Genomic DNA, 20,699 nt, shown 5'->3' on the forward strand with positions numbered 1-20,699 from the left:
AGGTCTAGGTCGTTTAAATTAAACAATGTATTTGTGTTTCAACCCTTCAATGACACCTATAGACAGTCACTGACACCACCTTTTGCCTACCACTTTTCGAAAGCATGCCATAATTTAGAAAACACTCTGATACCCACCTACATATTTCTCCGACTCAATTGTATCAACCGTAGCTTTCTCAGAATAACCTATGGCATCAAAAAGGGTTGTTTTCTCCACCGTTGAGAGCTGACTCCATAGTCCTCTCCCTTTCTCAGAAAGCACAACCAATTCAGAAAATGTTTTTGTATCGTGCGTGAGCCAGCTTTTTTTCCCTTTCTCTAACACTGCGACTCTTTCTGGGAATTCTTTTCTGAGCTGTGAGAAAAAAGAAAAGGTAAACAATTAGTAGTGGTAGAATGAGTTTATTTTTAAGAGGTGATACTGGAGGCCCTTTATACCTCTTGAAAAACACACTCGCAAAAGAAACATACAACATGATTAGGTATAGTAGCCTTCAGCAACGGACAGGTAAAAATAACACTCTCAAATCCATTTGTCTGTGGCAACTTGATATTTATTGGCTTTGGAGGATTTGCAACAGAATTTAGAGGTAATGAGTCATAAACTAGACTCCTGTCAAAAAATTTAGAGGTATGTGGAATAACTGACCACTAGTTGTTTCTTAGCGTTTGTTCTCTTGGAAAGTTTTCTGTTAACTGGCAGAATTTTCGGTAAGAGGACGATTTAGGCTACCGCATTATCGTGCAAATGATCCTTATATATAGATGCTAGTTATAAATCTGTACCGTTTAAAAGAAACATACATACTTCAATCCATATAAGAGTAATCATAGTACCCTCTGGTATTGTTGGGAATCACATGAAGTCATCCTCATTGTAGTCAGGTCCAATCCAATAACCTTTTCATTGACATTATAAAACTCCATAAGGAATGAATAAGTCGAAACGTGTTTGAAAACATCACGGAAACACTTGAATATGAAGTTTAATGACTGAGATTATAATTTGAGACAACTGTAAGTATAATCCGAGTTCGTCGAGAATTAATAAAATCTGACTTGTAAACATAAACATAACCTTAAAGTCTCTAAATATTCAGATCGTTTTCCCGCCTAAAGTTCCCGCCAACACTTTCATGGACCAATCAGTTCCTTGGCTGCTAAAAAAATTCAAAAATTTGCCGCGAAATTCAATTCTGCGGCTGGGTGAAAAGCGTGCGAATCTTGATTATTGTACTTCCGATGTTATCTTGTCTTGAGATGTTATTTAAAATCTAGACATAAATGCAATTCTTGAGTTAAGCTATAATTTCAAAAATTCTGAAACCATGAAGCTGTAGAAATATTTGACTGCGACAAGGAAAAAAATTCATTTTCTGCCCTTTCACTCTCTCGCTCCCCATTAAACCCATGCCTGAAAATCAAATAAGAAAATTAATTTCAAAAGGAAAGGAATAAATGTTTGCTTTCTATGCAAGATCATTATATGGACTAAATTTTGCAAAAAGGAACCACGAGCATTCCATGTCGCCAAAATCGTGCGACTGTTTCCACCTTGCAAATATAACTGATCGCCTAAGTAAGTTTTATCTTTACGCCCAATAAATTATAATGTCAGATATATTGAATACTCTCGATCATACTCACGAGTATTTTGGCGTGCTCTCTGGCAATGATGATGTCAGTGATGGAGAGAGTGTCCTCTAAAATTTGTAAATCTAGTTTAAGCTCAGAATTAGTGGGTTCCAATAGCGTCTTTTTGTAAACATCCCTATAGTTACGATAGTTGAGCCTGAAAATCAAGATTTCTCAGAATTATGGATTGAGCATTCATGTTTGATGGTGGAAGGGGTTAAGTAGAAGGGTTATCTGCAGTCTGGAAATGCGTAACGCCGCGCCGTAACGTTGCAACATTTAAAAATCACTGAATTACTTAGGTGCGTTTCATTTTTTAAAAGGGGGCGAGCAAAAATATTTCATTTTAAATTTCTGAGAATATTTTCAATGCTAGATGATTACGCCCCCTGACTGCTTTGCAGTCGAACTCCCCGAGGCGCTTTGCGCCTCAGACGTGATGCGTCGGGTATTCTTATTATTTTACATTAGGGAATAAGATATGAAAAAGACCAAGAAAAATTCATGGTCATTTTTATATAAAAAAATGTTTGTTTTTCCACTAATATCGCACATTCGATTAGTCACTATAAATTTCGGTTGACAGCCAATCGTAGCTTTCCTTGTGGCGACTTCATCGAGATACATCGAGTTTCTCCTCTTCTTATTTCAATCAGTACCATCCACTGTTATTGAATAGTGACTTTTGGTCGTCTCAACTTCTAGCTCAACTGTATTCTCTCTCGAGCAACAGTGAGAGACTCATCATATATGGTGAATATGCAAAATTCACACCAGCAGGGCGATTATTGAAATGTCATCGACTCTATGTCGCCGCTTACGACAAGACATAGCCCTATCTTAACCGTGCAATATATCGCGATTCGATGTCTTATCGGGCTGGTTTAAATTTCAATAATCGGCCCGCTGCAAAAAGTACCCTTAAACATATATACGGGTCAGTTTACCTATGCTGTTTGATATGATGCCACGTGTACGGTCTGATCTGAGCTTCTACCACAGATTTGAAGGCATAATTCCACCATTGTTTAGTGTTCTTACTAACAGGCACATAAGGATGAAAAATTCTGTATTTTCTGGAATAGGAAAACAAGAATATTAAAAATACGAGGAGGTTCTCGAACTACACTCATGCCATCTGAAGCAGGGACGCTCTAATTTCAATCCCAGCTAAATGGTGCATCTTCCCTTCGTGAAAGATGATCTTTTACCAAAACCTCTCTTGAAAACGCGACTTCTCAATGGGGTAACAAATAGTCACTTAGAAGTTATTGATTTCAAGATATCAATGGCTATTAAGTCGAAATATGCGTTTCTATGATTGCCACGTTTGAAATCTCCGCTCCTTGTTTTATTTTCTTGCAAGAGATCTAATCAATGGTCTCTCTTTAAATTTTCTAGGAACGTCTTCTCGTTTAATCGAGATAATTATCACCGAAAATCTTAAGGAGAAATGTACATTCGGGTAAGTTTTAGTAAAATTATAAGTCAATTTTAATCCGTTTTTCATATGATAACTGAGGAGGAAACAATCTCACCCTCTTGGCACTTTTTTCAAGGTCCCAACACTCAATTTCCCCTCTTTCATAGGTTTCCTAGGTACTTTTCATTTTTTAAACAGACCTATCTGAAAAAAAAAACTCAACATACCTGTTGATATTGATCCTATGAAAAGATTCCATCATCTCTAAAATGGAAACATACTGGAACTTTGAGCATTGGATCGCAGCATCTTGAATAACGAAATCGACAAGCAATTTTGGAACCATGCCCTCCTTTGATTTATTTACGATGAGTTTAATCTTGCCAGAGATGGGTTTGATTACTGAAAAGCAAGATCAAAATAAGGAAATGACATATTTCATGCAATCCAAACCTGTAATAGAATCCACTCTCTTCTTCTTTAAATTTATAAAATTGCAGAGAACCTGTATTAATATTTTTTGTTTGTAATGATTGTATTACTCTCTTTTCATATTTTTTTACGAGCATATACGGCATTGCGTGCACTTTTTATTTTTGACGAGTTTCTCTACGCTTTTACAAATTCTTCGCCTAAGACTCGCCAGAATCCATCGACTGACTTCTTGTATACCTATTTTGCCACTTTTCTTCAATTTGTATTTTCTAAGACTTCTGTAAGTAAGTAGTCTTCTGTAACAAGTACAGTTCCTAGAGCGCCTTCTAACGGTCGATTACGTAGCCCCGTTCAACGGTGAAGAGACTTCAATGCAGAGATAGAAAAGCAAACGGGATACTTACTCTTTGTAAGAATGAGCTGAGAATATTATTGGAAAACCATGACAAAATACCCTTACAAAATGCATTTTATTTTATTATTGTTAAACTATTTTCCAAATATTTTGACATGATCAAGTACATCGAGTCGTAATGTAAATGGGAGGGCTGGCGCCATGTTCTGCACGAGTTCCGAGCCCGGTGTGCGGTGAGCTTCGGTCGATTTTTCGATACATTTTCGGTTCAAAATGGCGATGTAAAATACGTCGGTAGTGATTCCTATCCTCTTTGTTTTCATCATATGGCCGAGTCCCTGTGTATCGAAAACAATCGATTATTTATCGAAAAAGTGACCCGGCGTGACACAGGAGTCTCGGAATTCGGGACATGGAAAAAAATGCTTAAAAGTGGCGCCAGCTCTCCCATTTAAGTCACGACTCTATGTCGATGGTGTAAGTCGGCAATCACATAACTCGGTTTGCGACGTCGCAGACTTCCTGTCATACTTTATTTTTTAAACGGAAAACTACTCAACCGCAATTCTCTAAAACTGCCGTGATTTTTCCTCCCTGGGCGAAGAAAATTCTGCAAAAACTGCAAGGAATGATGTCAATTTGTTCTCCTTTAAAAAAATAACATAGAGGCGGAGATTTTCAGACACCTCAAACGAGTTATGTAATTGCCGACTGACACCGTCGATGTACTCTATGCTGATTCTGTAAGGATATCCTCGAAATATCGTCACCTTCCGGCCGAATCCCACGCATCATACGACATTTAAAAATTTTCGCCGCCATTTTACTTTTTTACAGAGAAATTTTTGGTTGAATCTGTTTGAAAATTTCACTTTAATTTTTTTGTCGCCACAAATAAAATTCAGCGAAATTTTCGGACAGTTTCGTTGAACACTTTCTCTGTAAAAAAATAAAATGGCGGCGGAACTTTTTAAACGTTGCATGGCGCTTGTGATACTTTGGCCGGAAGGTGACGAATTACGATATTAACTCTGTACAAGGCTCTAAGGAAGGATTCTTAGTTTTCAGTCTTAGTCGGTAGTCCTTACCCAGAGCTTGAAAAACAACTGAACAGGAGAGAGGACATGCCGAGGAGGAATCAAAATTAACGCTGAAACTTACTGAGATCCAACTTTTCATCCTCGACGCTGAAACTTTCGAGCCCTTGTCTCAAGCTATTGCACCAGACGTGAAACGGCAAGTTCTCCAGATCCTCCGTCTGAGACACTAGTTTGGAGCAAGTCGGATTACAATAGACTGAGAATGACTCTATCCTAATTAGCTGATACACGGCCGAGGACTGCGAATCGGGAACAGTTGGTTTCCACTTACTGAAAAAATAAATAAAAACCATTTCTAAAGAAAATGAATTTAAAAAGGGTTTGGGTTGTTTTAAGAAAGAAAAACTCGGAAAAAACACGAAAAAAGGGCTTAAAAAAGTCTAAATTATACACACTTCGGAGCCCGTCCAGAAGCCGTGTCAGGAGAGGCCGCGGAGAGCCGCGCCGCGGCGCACAGTAGATCGAGTCAATCAGAAAAGTCGGACATCAAATTTTTGACCTAAACCGCAAATTTTGATGTTTATTTTGCCACATTTTAAACTTTATTAGATGCCTCTGGAAGAAAAATTCACGCGGAAACCAATGGAGCCATATTTAGAATTTCAAAATTTGGAATAAACGCAGTTATAAGCGTTTAAAGTTTCTAAAATTTGTCCGACCTCTCCTATTGACTCGACCCACCGTGCGGCGGGCGAGATGCCCAGCGCGGCACGCACACTGGCGCCTACAAACCTAACAGGGATACTTCACACATTACGCAATGCGTGAAGTATCCCGTTAGGTTTGTAGGCGCTAATGCGCTTGGCTATCTGCCAGCCGCGCCGCAGCGTGCCACGCGCCGCTCCGCTCTGTGTTCGGCTCTAATATTTAAATTTGAATTTCTCCTCTGAATAAACCCCCACTTCAAACTAGGAAGCCTCATTGATTGATCTGGTCAATAAGGAGCATTTAAAATTCAAGTCCTTTCATTCTCTTTTACGTCAAGAGCAAAGAATTCATAGGATGACAAGCCTACCTGTTGGTGGTTTGTATTGAAAAACTTTGCAGGCATATTCCCACGGCTAACGGATATTCGATACTTGAGCCGGAGTCCTCGTATCTGACGTGCACGTTGTGAACTGATATCTGCAGATTATTCATTATGGTTGTTATCAGGTTCTCGAGGAAATTTTTGGTTTCCGGTGCGTCTGAAAAAATATCAGAAATTATGTTATTAATGAGTGATTTTGCTTTAAAATCCTGGCAAAATACGTCGTTCCTCGGATGGGAGGACGTTACAACATCGATTGTGTTTGCATCAGAAAATTGCGTGCTGATTTTTGCAATTGATAAAAATCAAACAAACAGGGAAAATGGGGTGATCCTATTCGTAGAGGTAGGTGGTTGCAGTCGACAGAGGAAGTAAGTAATAGACTCATTGACTGCAACCCCCGAGTGACCCCACGGTTATTCTATAATTTTCCCCTTCGTCTAAAAAAACCCACTTGTTTTAACCAGTAGGACTGCGATACTTCGTTTTTCCTTTGTCTATCAATGTCCGATAATCAGCCCTCTGATAGGCATTCGTACCTGCAAATCACACCATTTTTCTCCGATTGCGCGCAAAAATTAGTGGAATTTTAATCAAAAAATTTAAGTCATATTCCCTATGCATATTCCTGTAAAATATTGAATAGCCTCAGCCAATTTGGCAACCTTGGAATGAGGTTGCGTTCTTTCGCCTGAAAAACTTAGACTAGAAAAATGAAGGAGCATTTCAAAAGTTAAAAAAACGCGGGGAAATGATGAAGCTCTTCCAAACGATCTGTTGTCTATCCCTCCATATCCTCTGTTTTAACTAATCAATGGCGAGTGTCGAAAATTGGAAACATCGCTTCATTTGTCACTATTTGCAACGAATGACGCAACGTTCCCGCGCCGCACAATGGATCGAGTCAATAAGAGAAGTCGGACATGAAATTTTTAACTAAAATTTCGAATTTCGATGTTAAATTCGTTACATTTTAAATTTTTAGAAGTGCTCCTAGAAGGAAATTTCACGATAAAACCGATGGTACCTCATTTAAAACCTCAAAGTTCTGCATGAACGGAGTTATGCGCTTCTAAAGTTTCCAAATTTTGTCCGTCCTCCCCCATTGACTCGATCCACTGCGGGCCCCATCATTTTTTTTTCTTCCCACATTTTTTTCCACCCCCTAAAATTTACCGCCCTTGGCCGCAGCCTCGATGACCTTAAATCCAGTCGTAAGCTGAACAGTGCTATAATTTCGTACCTGTTCCAAGTAGATTTTCATCCTCAAGGAGTTCTATCTTCCGTCTTTTAAAGGCCCGTAGCAACCTTTTATCCTTTTCAGAGTCGTAAGGTCTGTCCGTCACAGGTCCGACGATTATGTAAACACCCTGTGCATGAACGAAATGAAATTTCATTAAACAGTTTATCAGAAGGGATTCAACATTTGAAATAGGTGCCCTCCTGCCGTGATTTTTCTTCTCTGTGCGAAGAAAATTCTGCTTAAACTTCAAGGAATGATGTGAATTTGTAATTCTTTAAAAAAATAACATAGAGGCGGAAATGTTCAGACATCGCAAACGACGCATGTGATTGCGGACTGATGCCGTCGAAATGTAAAACCAACAGATGTCGATGAAACAAAAAACGACAGTAAAAAAAATAATGAATTCACCACAAATAAAATTGTTCAAAAAATCAATCGCGCAAGAAGGAGTTTGACTGCTTATGAAATAATATAGTACAAATTAAAAAATACCGACAGTTAATACTGACGATACTTTTTTCTTCTTTTTTTTCTGCTGGTTTAATGGCTTCGTGTCTAGCATCTTCAGCCAACTTTAGACAATGTTTAGTGTCCGTAGACATCGTGGGATCTCCATGCGCTTCAGGCTTTTCCAATTTTCAGGGATTAGGGCCGAGGAGAATCTGTTTCAGCAGATCTACTCGTCGATTGCGTGAAAATTAGAAGCCACCACCGGGATTCGAACCCGGGACCTATTGACCTAGAGTCAACGCGCTGACCACTAGGCCAACCTGGCCGGCCTGACGATTTTTGATACTGCTCTAGCCTTCTGGCTAGGGGTGCAATTTTGGGTAATCAATGAGCTAAATTGTTCAAAGGAGAGAAAAGCTAAAAAAAAGTTCAATTTTGCGGTAAACTATTACTTACCTCTATTAGTACTTTAATTGAACTCGTCTGGAACCCAGTCCACGGTATATTGACGGACACTTTCTCGATGAGTCCGACCTTCACTTCAATCGGTAATTCCAGCTCATACTGAGTTGAAACAAAGAAAATGGTTATTAAGGTCCTATCCTACAAATACTGCCATCTTATAATTCAAGGAGAACGCTTTGATTCGTTTGAGTGACAAAATCTCAGCACTTAGTAATGTCATTTCATACATTTTTTCTTTTATGTGATCACTTGCTCGTTCACAATAATTCTGTCCGGAAAAGAGGATTTTTAAATACATTTATTGGTTTGTTATTTTTACCTGGAAATTTTAGGGTGATGCGAGCATTGCAGTTTGACGTCTACCACCCAAGGCAAGAATGCGACATGCTCATCCATTTTATATTTAGCAATTTTAAAATAAATTCAGGCCCGGTTTATGTGCCATTAGTTTCCCTATGCACATAAGTGTTTTTCCCAGAAGAGCAAAAATTTATAGTTCCTAATTGCAAAATGTGGTCCATTTATTCTCCCGGCTTTGTGTCAATCTTTGTTTGTGTCTAACAAAAAGAAAACATGACTTCCGCTTCACCGCGTTGCAGAGTTCCTGTCATACTGTGCCTATATTTTTAAGCGGAAAACTGCTCGAATTCATTTTTGGGAAACTCACGTACTTTTCACTATCTTCGTGAAAATATACTCTTATGAATATTTTAAGCAAGTACTTAAGTTTTCATAGGTACGCTCTCTATCTGGAAAATAAAATATTGGAAATTTTGAAAATCCGCGGGGATCGGAGCGTTCTTCGATCCGCGTACGGATTTTTAGTTTTATGACTTCTTTTTTTTCAAAAAGAGACAACGACATGATTTAATTTAAATAATATTTCTCATTTAGGCTAATATATATTGTCTCTTACCCTCGCAAGAAAATGCCCGAGCAAAATCTCGCGCATGAATCCTGTTCCTTATTTTGAAAGCTAGATAATTTTTTCCTCGTTCATCTAAAATTTTGATTCGGAAACTCGTGAAAAAATTTACGTCACAAATTTTTCTGAATTTTCAAACTATGAATTTTTCTCCCAAACGTCTAACTTCTCGGATAATCCTCGGCTTTATTCCTCGTAAAACTTGTAAAATTTCAAGTTTCACGTAAATATTTTAAAGTATTACATAACTTTATGTCACCCTAAGTTTTTAACGTAATGCCCCTGGTAAAAATTGGCGATAGGAGCTGCGTTTCAAAATACCATAGGAATTCTTATAGCCGGCTAAAGAAGGCAATAGAAAATCGTATAGCTGGCTGTAGAAAGCGAAGCAAATCATATAGCCGGGCTATACGAAGCGATAAAAAAAGTATACAGCCGAGCTATAGCTCCTATCGCCGGGCTTTACACTTTATCGCCATCGGCTATAAGAAATTGTGTAGAAATTCGTACGCTTTGGAAATCATTAATTTTGATACGAAACCACCATAATATATACAAAACACACATTATATTTTCCTTTAATACATATTTTTTTCATCAATTAAAATGAGAACAATCCATAGAGGATGTGCAAACATTTTAAAATCATGGGTTGAAAAACGCTGACTCCGCGAGATTATATATTGGAGCCTAACACAGAGCGGAGCGGCGTGCTGCCAGAGTTAAGCGCGCACTAGCGCCTACAAACCTAACAGGGATACTTCACGCATTGCGCAATGCTTGAAGTATCCCTGTTAGGTTTGTAGGCGCTAATGCGCTTTTCTCGCTTGCTATCTGCCCGCCGCGCGCCGCGCCGCAGCGTGCCACGGCGGCGCTTGAAGCAACTATTTCACACCAGAGGTATTGCACATAGTATCATACGAAATTGAAGGAGCTCCAACATATTAGGAATGGCAGGCATCCTTCAAAAGTACGCAGCTTTCCGCGCAAAATAAATCAAGATACTACGGCCCAAAAATAGAGCGGTAGTCCAAAAACTCAATAAGTCCTAGCATCCGTTATTAGTGACATTTAGCATACACTTTATCGCCTGGCTGTTGCTTAATCGCCATCGGCTATAAAAGGCTATAAGAAACTAGGGGGCCTGCCCCCTGACCGCTACGCGGCCCAACCCCCGGGAGGGCGCCTCGCGCCCTCAGGCCCGCTTCGCGGGCCCTATACACATATGTATAGGCAAACATGTTCTTCCATTTTAATACACCATTTTGTGTTCGAGCTGCATCGATTTCAAAATTTTTGACGTAAACACTCAGATTTGTAAATGATGAGGAGCAGCTGGATGTACATAATTTCACAGTCCACTTACTGGAGAAATTTCCATTTATTATGTTATTTTTAAATACTTAATTTAAAAAAAAAATCGGATTTCGACCGTTAAGAGTTAATAATATTTGGTCCGTCCCGACGCGACGCAGCGCCTGCCTTCTCACTTTGTATCTGCTGTTTATCTGCTGTAAATATTAATAGAAATTCAGCAATCAAGTAAATTGACCAATGTCACAAATCGAAGCCGGAAGAATGCAGGAAAAATTGAGTTAAACCTTATACCTTGGACCTTGAACCTTGACCCTCAACTCTTCGAATGAGGAGCCCTTCACGAGCTTTTCCATTGTTTTATTGTTTATTCGAGTCACTCAGGTAGAATCCCACACCTTGATGTTTCTAGCGGAAACGACATATCTCTCACGCTATTAACATTGGACTTAAGTGACATGAGCTTTAAAAGCTCTACAACATTAAAAGTTCGGAGTTTCATAATTTCTTGCACATCTACATCTACTACAGATGACATACATGTAAAAATCATCCTTATCGGTCCGGCAGTTCGTCAGAAATGGTGCTTCCAAGATTTTGCTTGTAGCTGTATAATATAGAGATTGTGCATCCGGCTATAGAAGCTATTGAAAATCTTACAGCCGGCATTAGGTTTATGGTATTTTGGAACACAGATTCTACTGCCAATTTTTACCAGGGCCGGGCCTCATGCCACAATTTTGTCAGCACCATCATTAGTGACTGTCAAACTTAAATATCAACGAAATAAATGCATGTGAATAATTTGTGAAAATACGTACGAAAGCCTCCGGTTTCAGTTTGAGGTTTTGGAGCTGTACATCGCCGCTGAAAATCCCCACGTTCAAATTCTCAATGTCGAGATCTTCGACGTATTTTCCAAAATAGCGATTCAGGAGAGTCGCCACAACACCTTTGAACATGGCTGTGCAAACATATAAGAACAATCACTGTATTGATTCATCGCCGCCCCAATGAAGGACATCGTGCTCTTACCATAAATGCAAACTAAAAAACCTGAATACCTGAAAATACCTGTAAATACCTGAATGACGTTTTCGCACAGTGGGCCATTAGACCGTCTGAACTAGACGAAAAGTCACATCTTCTCTCTTCAAAATCCCACGCAAAAAACGAAAACTTGCACGACAAGAAGTTCGAAAATAGACTCCTGAACGAGATATTAATAAGTATTTTTTTAGACCGATCAATTTTTCAAAAGACGTTGCTTGTATTTTTGTCATTTAATCAATATGGTAGTCGATTTCCAGACTTCCCGCGGCGATAAGTAAAGTGTATTTCTTGTAAAAGTGTTAAGAAAAAACTTGCTGCTTGAGATTTGAATCAATTGAGGGGCTTAGGACAAGACCCATAATTATGTACAGTTTCTTAAAAGATATGGAGTTTATGGTTCCAAGTGAGACTCCAGTCTTAATCCATATTCTGGGAAAAATTCGTTCCCAAATTCCAATTTTCAAGCATCAAAAAGTCTGTTTGAACTTTCTCTCTGTCATGAGGATCCATGTAATTTCGAAACTTCGAATACATAAGTAAGTACCTAAACCTACTTAATTCTGGAAATAGCAAAAACTGCATTATTATGCGCTTTGGCCTCCAAGCCCTTCAATTCATATTTAGAGAATTTTTTTCTGCTGAAAGCACTTCTGCATAATACTTGTACCGCAAGTATCAATTTTGAAAAAAATACTCTCCAATATTGTCTCCACATATCGAACTCTTTGGCAACGCTGGAGGAAGGCTGCCTGGCTCACCTGAGATCATTTTGGTTAACGTATGATTATGAAACTAACACAGGCATTTCTTGAGTGTAAACTGTTACAGCCAGTCGTTGAGATTAAGAAGGCCAGGACGCCTTCATTTTTTGAGAATGCAGCAAAGACATGGCTTAAGTACGCATAGTTGCATCCAGACGATAAAAAATTCATGTGCTTTCATTTTTTCCGCTTGTGATAAAGAAATGTGCTCGCTGATTTCATTTGCATTTAGTCATTGCGAAAAAAAAGGGCAGCAAAGGGCTTTAGCGTCGAAAAAATGTTCGACGCTAAAGCACTGTTCCAAAGTAAGCTCAAAGTTTAATTACCTTATGTGCAGCCAGTGGTGTCAGTAGCCATGTTTGTAGACGAGCAACTCGTCAAGTTTGAAATTGGGGGGGTGACTTTTTTTTTTTTTTTTTTTTTTTTTTTTTTTTTTAAATGGGCACTTTTACCGTGAATCCGCCAAAGCGTTACCTGTTTTCCCTCGTAGATATTCTCCTCTCCACCCATCTTCCTTATTTTCTGCACCCCCCCCCCCCGTTCTCCTGTTCCCCCGTATTCTTCGTTTCTCCCCCCCCCATTTCCTTTTCTCCCCGATCTTTCATTCCCCCCCATATTTTGTTCTACCCCCTCACCTGTTCCTCGCCCCCCCAATTTCCTTTTCGCCTCTATCCTTCATTCCCCCATATTTTGTTCTCTCCCCCCTATTCTTCGTTTATTCCCCCCCCCCATTTCCTTTTCTCCCCGATCCTTCATTCCCCCCATATTTTGTTCTCTCCCCCCCCAGTTTCCTTTTCTCCCCTATCCTTCATTCCCCCCATATTTTGTTCTCCCTCCCCCAGTTTCCTTTTCTCCCCTATCCTTCATTCCCCCCATATTTTGTTCTCTCTCCGCCCCTCGTTTTCCTGTTCCCCCTCTATTCTTATTCTCTCCCCCCATTTTCCTTTTCTCCCGATCCTTCATCCCCCCATATTTTGCTCTCTCCCCCGCTTTTCTTTCTTTTCTCTCCTTCACGATTTTTCTTATCCCTTCATCTTTCTTGCCCGTTTGTTTTATTTTTATTTTTTTCAAGGGGGGCATTTACATGCAAGACACTGCTACTGTTAGTTCTAATCGTAAGCATCATTTTCTGGATTTTAAAAGGAAAGCTCATTTAATGTCAAGAAAAATAATAATGTTACTACACGTAGCTCACGAAAGGTTGAGGGGACCTTTAGTCGAGGTAAGGGGGGCTCAGTTGTGGTAGGGGGGGAGCTCAGTCGAGTTAGGATCGAACTTGCTTACGGAAAGGGAGCAGCCTAGTCAAATTTATGTTAGATGAAGACCATGGAAATAGCTTCTGATAAAATTTAAGGAGGGTGTCGTCGGTAAGGATTGGAAAGGGATAGCCTAAAGTTGGGGGGGGGGGAGGTTTTATTCAAAATAAAAAGAGAAACTTCCGGCATCGTTAATGGGAGATTTTAATGAACCTTTGAGGGGACCCTTTTAATTCCACGAATGAAATAATTTTTTACTTATTTATTTTTTGTAATGGAAATAAAATTGCTCAATGTATCTGTATGGAGAAGGCATCCATAAATATTCATCCTTACCTAAGTTTTTTTTTTTTTAAAAAAAATTATATATATTTACACCGAAAACTACGCAAATTTCTGCAGTGGAATCGGAGACAAAACTGCTGACTATAGCCTCAAATTGCTTCTAGAGAGCATCAAATTTTCAAAATTTTCGGGGGAGGCCCCGGACCCCCGTCGGGGGAGGGGGCCGCCCCCTGGAAATTCGCGGCTGTTTAAGGGGGGGGGTGAAAAGTAATGAAATAGGGGGGGAACTCGTCAAGTACCTAGGGGGGGAGTGACACCACTGTGTGCAGCAGCAAAACCCATTGATACCAAGAGCTTGTGCGTATTAAACTCACATATGTTATATTTTAAAATTTTAAATTTGAGTGAGGAATATGAGCGAAAACTTCCCTTGCTGGTAAAAACGTCCAGATCGAAATATTCTTAAAAAGTAAATAGTATGACATCTATAAAAAATACCTATTTATTTACTGACCTCCGCATAATCAGCCAGAAAGGAGGGGAGGGAATTTAAAATTAATCGTTTAAAAAATTACTGAACCGAGGTTAGGTATTGACATTTGAGTAATATTACCTATCATACATTTCAGTGGAATGAAATTTTTGTACGTCAATTTGATGGGGGAAAAAAGCATCAAGAACAGTGCAGCGGAGTTGAGGGAATCCGATAGTTACAGAATATTTTGAAACCCCTGCATGGAGGGCTCGATCCTCCATTGACAACTGATAAGAACGGTGGACTTGTTATCAGCAATGTATCTACTACATGACATTTTAGGGGGTACAAATTGGAAATATTCAGCATGAAACACCTTTCATCCCCAACGCAAAAATTACTAGTGTGAGAACCTTAAGTCTTACCTCCGATTGGATTTAAGATGAAATAAAGAGGACACTTCCGATCGTTATCGTTACATCACCATCTGTTATCACTGAAACTCCACCGCGCTGCAGTAATGCAGCCTCATGTCAAAAGGTTACCGAGAATACAAATAATCAGCACAAAATAGTTGGACATAATATTCAGCCGGGAAGTCAAGATAAAACAAACCCCAGTTTGAGAAGAGAGATGCACGCTGAGCGATTTTATGACGAAAAGTTAAGTTTTGGGATACGGGCTAGCGCGTTGGGATATCTGCTGTGGCGCCATTTCCACGGGTTCTCACCCTTATTGATCGGACGGGCTCCATGCGAGCTGCCGCACTCGGCAAGAACCGCGTAACGCACGGTCTGAAATCTGATGTACTTGCGCGTTTCTCGCTAGCCGGTGGCAGCGTGGGAGTCGTGAGGAGCCGCAAGGATAAGGCTGTGCATCCACGCGCACTGCATGCCCTTTTTGGAGGCTCTTCTTTCCGAATTCCGAGTTCGCTCACGGGGCCGCCTCAGCATGAATTATATTTTGATCGCATTAAACAGAAAGGAACCAAGCCATATCAGCTATTGCCAAATTTAACTGGGCGATTTAATTTTTCACTTGAAAACGGTTGTGCAGATATTCATGCAAATTTCAGGGAATTTTCTCCCTAGTGCGAAGCGAATTCCTTAAAATTTTCAAAAGAATCCGCACAAACGTCTCCTCGTAAAAAAATTAAATTGCCTAGTTAAATTTGGCAATAGCTGATGTGGCTTGGTTCCTTTCTGTTAAACGCAGTTCATTTGGTCCTTCAGCCTTTAAATAGGCGAAATTCCCAAATTAGCTCTCCCATGCAGGTGTGTTTTTATTTATTTATTTCATGGATCACCGTTCGGTAAAAACGAAACGTAACATTAAACGCCCTGGTAAAAATTGGCGATAGGAGCTGCGTTTCAAAATACCATAGGAGTTCTTATAGCCGACTGAAGAGGGCGATAGAAAATCATATAGCTGGCTGTAGAAAGTGGAAAAAATCATACGGCCGGGCTACACGAAGCGATAAAAAAATTATACAGCCGGGCTATAGTTCCTATCGCCGAGTTTTACACTGTATCGCCTGGCTGTTGCTTTTTCGCCATCGGCTATAAAAGGCTATAAGAAATTGAGTAGAAATTCTTGTGCTTTGTAAATCCTTAAGTTTGTACGGAATCACCTTAATATTTACAATACGCACATTATATTTTCCTTTACTACATATTTGTTTTCATCAATTAAAATGAGAATAATCCATACAGAGTGTGCAAACATTTCAAAGTCTCATATTAGAGCCTAATACAAAGCGGAGCGGCGGCGCACCGGCGCCTGCAAACCTAACAGGGATACTTCACGCATTGCGCAATGCGTGAAGTATCCCTGTTAGGTTTGCAGGCGCCAATGCGCGTTCAGCGCTGGCTGCCCGCCCGCCGCGCCGCGCCGCAGCGTACCGTGGCGCTTGAAGCAACTATTTCACACCAGAGGTATTGCACAGTATCATACGAAATTGAAAGCGCTCCAACATATTAGGAATGTTAGGCATCCTTCAGAAGAACCGAACTTTTCTTCGCAAATTAAATCAAGATACCTACTTCGGCCCAAAAAGAGAGCGGTAGTCCAAAAACTCACTAAGTCCTAGTATCCGTAATTAGTAACGTTTAGCATACACTTTATCGCCAGGCTGTTGCTTAGTCGCCATCGGCTATAAAAGGCTATAAGAAATTGTGTTGCCGGCTATAGAAGCTATTGGAAATCTTACAGCCGGCTGTAGGTCTATGGTATTTTGGAACACAGATTCCACTGCCAATTTTTTTGCTCGTTGACAGTCGATCTCTGGGGTCAAACATTGTAGTATCTACGATTGTGCCCATGAGAATCGCGGCTCGATTTCCCCCCTTTTCCATTCAAAAATAAGTTTAAACCCCACTTTTAATGATTGAAGCCAATGAGACTGGTAGGAAAAGATGATCAAGATAATCCATTTTTTTCGGGCCCCCTTGCCGTTCCCGGGTGACCGTCTGGAGAAAGGAGCTTTCAGTTTTTTCTCCAATGATATTTTCACGGTTATATAAATTTGTATGGGTATACTTTCGATCAAAGAAAATTCAGAAATAGCTATCAGTTATGGAGCCTAAATCGACGGTGTAGGTCGGCAATCGCACTTAACTCGGTTTGCGACGTCGCAGACTTCCTGTCATACCTATATAATTTATTTTAAGACTGCCGTGATTTTTCTTCTTTGTGCGAAGAAAATTCTGCAAAAACTTCAAGAAATGATATCAATTTGTTCTCCTTTAAGAAAATAACATAGAGGCGGAGATTTTCAGACATCGCAAACGAGATATGTGATTGCGGACATTACGCCGTCGAAATGCAACTGGTCGGAAGAAGACGTTGCGTAATGTCCATGCCTCTCATCGCTATTTGTCCCGGCTGCCTGCGTGCTAAATTGAAAAAGCATCATACCTATAGTAACTTCAAAAACACGAATTCGATTAATTTATTAGGTTTAGTTCACTGTTTGACCGCAATTATAGTTCAAAGTGGGGGGAGGGGGGGGGGGGGCAAATTTTTATCGCAGATGCCAAAATCTTTTATCTCCATTCCGGATGTCACTCCGTCATTCCTAAAACACGTATCACCGTATTACACCGAACATCTCCGCATTTAAACGAGGGAACTGAAGTAAAATCCAGCCACATTGGTAGTAAATAACACTTGGTCACAGCCAGCTTGGTGGAAAAGCCGTACCGCTTGTGCACAGGGGAGAATTTCATGAGCGCCGCCGCCCGCGGTGCACTATTGTCCAAAACTCAAGAATAGGAAGAAACTAGGGGGCTACGCGGCCCAACCCCCTGAAGGCGCTTCGCGGCCCTATTTTTACCCTCCTGTCAGTGTTAGTTTTATTTTTCCCCTAAACAATTACGATATGAGGTATACTTTAATTTTAAACTTTACTTAAAATTACTTTAAAATTAAAAGGACGCGTTTTGGAATGACTGCTTGATGAAATATTGCAGTAAAACAATGAACAATGGTAAAGTCAAGTAATAATTTAATTTACATGAGACGGGGATCGAACCCACACTGAGTTCTCAGAGGATGGATTCGACGTCTTAAACGACTCAGCCACCTCTCGGCATGAGGTCGCAGGTGCGAATCTTGTGTAGATAAGTGTAGAGCTGATGCGCAGGCTACACAGCTACTGCGCAACCTCCTCGACCACTGCGCATCCTCCCGCGCATAGCGGTAGCAGTACCGGAGCATTCTGTAAACTCAGTCACTTTTATAACGTGATTATAAAAAAACCTGGGTCCTATTTCCAAAATCTGAATAGAGCGGGCTCATCTAGGGCCAGTTATCCGTCGATTACCGCAAAAAACTTGGAAATCGGCCCGGTAGAACGCTCAAACGAACTATGACAAAAAGTATAAATTTACATTGTTTAAATGGGAGAATTCGCAACTTTACCACGTAATATAAAAAAACCTGGGCCATATTTTGAAAATCTGAAAAGAGTTGGCTTATCTAGAGACAATTGCCCGTCGATAGCCGCAAAAATCATGAAAATCGGCCCGGTAGAACGCTGGAACTAAACGTTACCAGTTTCGCAAAATTAGGAGGTCTCGGAGCTTATAGTATAGATAGAGATAGACTAGGGGGCTACGCCCCCTGGCCGCTACGCGGCCCAACCCCCTGAAGGCGCTCCGCGCCATCAATGGGCCGCTTCGCGGCCCTATTTTTACCCTCCTATCGGTGTTAGTTTTATTTTTCCCCTAAAAAATTACGATATAAGGTATACTTTACTTTTAGAATGAAATAATTTTTGGTTTTGATGAATAAAGAAACAAAATTATTTTTTTGAAGTCTAAAGGACGCGTTTTGGAATGACTACTTGATGAAATATTGCAGTAAAACAACGAACATTGATAATCAGGTAATAATTAAGAGTTTCGGGAGACGGGGATCGAACCCATACCATGTTCAAGGTGGACGCTTCCGACGTCTTTGACGACTCGGCCACCGCTCTACCTAAGGCAGTCGGGGCGAATCTTGTGTAGATAAGTGTAGAGCTGATGCGCAGGCTACACAGCTACTGCGCAACCTCGTCCACTGCGTCCACATCTAGGGCCAATTACCCGTCGATTACCGCAAAAAACTTAGAAATCGGCCCGGTAGAACGCTCAAACGAACTATGACAAAAAATATAAATTTACATTGTTTAAATGGGAGAATTCGCAACTTTACCACTTAATATAAAAAAACCTAGGCCATATTTTGAAAATCTGAAAAAGTTGGCTTATCTAGAGACAATTGCCCGTCGATAGCCGCAAAAATCATGAAAATCGGCCCGGTAGAACGCTGGAACTAAGCGTTACCAGTTTCGCAAAATTAGGAGGCTCGAGAGCTTATAGTATAGATAGTATAGTATAGATAAGTCGAATAATCACTGAAAGATCACGAAAGTTTCGTAACTGATGTTTTTTGAGCCGCTAATTTTGAATTTGATTTCAAATTGCCAACATTGTAACAGGCACGCTGCGGCGCGGCGCGGTGTGCTACCAGCTCGAAACGCGCACTGACGCCTACAAACCTAAAGGGATACTTCAAGCATTGCGCAATGCGTGAAGTAGCCCTTTGGGTTTGTAGGCGTCAAATGCGCGTTTCGCGCTTGCAGCACACCGCACCGCGCCAGGGGCGGACTGGTAGTCGAAAAGTTAGGAGGAAACCTAAATGTAAGGGCCCCTCCTGTCGTTCGGGGGCCCTCCCCTGGTAAATTTTGAAAATTTCACACTTTTTAAACACGTAGGCATTATTGGAGTTGGATTCTACAGTACTTGAACTTCAAAATAACCCATTCTCAGGATTCATCAGGGGTCCCTTCATCACAAATGCTTTTGGCGACCTTCCATGTCTCTTAGAGACAAATTTTCAAGGCATTCTGAGCCTTTTAGTGATTGCTGATTGAAAAGGATCAGAAAATTACAACATTACGGGAAAAAAACGATGACTCGAAAAAAATTCGCCGGCCCCTTCGGGACCTCCGCGGCAAATTGTTAGGGGGCAATCGCCTCCCCGCCCCCATGGCCAGTCCGCCCCTGGCAGCACAGGAAAGCCGAAAAACCAAGCGGGGACGCTACTTCAATGTTAAACTTCCATCGCCTTGCTAAGGCGCAGGGATACAACTATTTGAACTCTCCGGAACGCGTGAGGTATCACGCTTCAATTGAAGGCTTTTTCGAATCTTCTGTATTTTCATGACGAGATCTTACAAATTATTTTGCTTTATATCGTAGATTTGACTTCCTTTTATTATTTAGTTAAAATATTCCTGCTACTTAATTTTTAATTATTCGGGTAAAATTTTCTCTTTGCGTAGTACGATCCTGGCTTTAGCGCCCTTTAACTCCGGCCTGAACGGTCGAAACTGCAGTTGCGGCACACGAAAGCCGAAAAACCAAACGGGGACGCTACCTCAATATTAAACTTCCACCGCCTTGCTAAGGCGCAGGGATACAACTATTTAAACTCTCCGGAACGCGTAAGGTATGACGCCTCATTTGAAGGCGTTTTCGAATCTTCTGGATTTACATGATGAGATTTTCCAAATTATTTTGCATTATATTGTAGATTTGAGTTCCTTTTATTATTTAGTTAAATTAATCCTGCTACTTAATTTTTAATTATTCTGCAAAAAGTATCCATTTGCGAAATACAACCTTGGCTATAGCGCCCTTAAACTACGTTAGTTTCTTGCATTTTATTGTAGATTTGACTTCCTTTTGTTATGTAGTTAAATTATTCCTGCTTCATATCTTCAAAAATTATCCTTTTGCGAATTACAATCCTGGCTTTGGCGCCCTTAAACTACGGACTGAACGGTCGAAACTGCGGTAGCGGCACAGGAAAAAAATCGAAAAACAAAGCGGGGACGCTACTTCAATATTAAACTTCCGTCGCCTTGCTAAGGCGCAGGGATACAACTATTTGAACTCTCCGGAACGCGTGAGGTATCACGCTTCAATTGAAGGCGTTTTC

General features: G+C 40.5%; 1 protein-coding gene across 1 annotated transcript in view; it reads right to left on the reverse strand.

The window, feature by feature from the left end:
* The window catches only part of LOC109032493 (intermembrane lipid transfer protein VPS13A), a 58,735-nt gene extending 43,790 nt beyond the window's left edge, over window positions 1–14,945 (reverse strand). The window contains exons 1-10 of the mRNA XM_072297051.1: window positions 14,636–14,945; window positions 11,202–11,344; window positions 8,133–8,240; window positions 7,224–7,350; window positions 5,966–6,137; window positions 5,012–5,220; window positions 3,288–3,462; window positions 2,585–2,713; window positions 1,650–1,794; window positions 138–357 (exon numbers count right to left, since the gene is read on the reverse strand). Of these exons, the coding sequence (XP_072153152.1) occupies window positions 138–357; window positions 1,650–1,794; window positions 2,585–2,713; window positions 3,288–3,462; window positions 5,012–5,220; window positions 5,966–6,137; window positions 7,224–7,350; window positions 8,133–8,240; window positions 11,202–11,342 (1,426 nt within the window). The 5' untranslated portion in view covers window positions 11,343–11,344; window positions 14,636–14,945. The remainder of the gene's footprint in view (window positions 1–137; window positions 358–1,649; window positions 1,795–2,584; window positions 2,714–3,287; window positions 3,463–5,011; window positions 5,221–5,965; window positions 6,138–7,223; window positions 7,351–8,132; window positions 8,241–11,201; window positions 11,345–14,635) is intronic.
* Window positions 14,946–20,699: the final 5,754 nt, after the last annotated feature.

The sequence above is a fragment of the Bemisia tabaci genome, chromosome 2, assembly GCF_918797505.1.
Source record: "Bemisia tabaci chromosome 2, PGI_BMITA_v3".
In the NCBI taxonomy this organism is placed as follows: Eukaryota; Metazoa; Arthropoda; class Insecta; order Hemiptera; family Aleyrodidae; genus Bemisia; species Bemisia tabaci.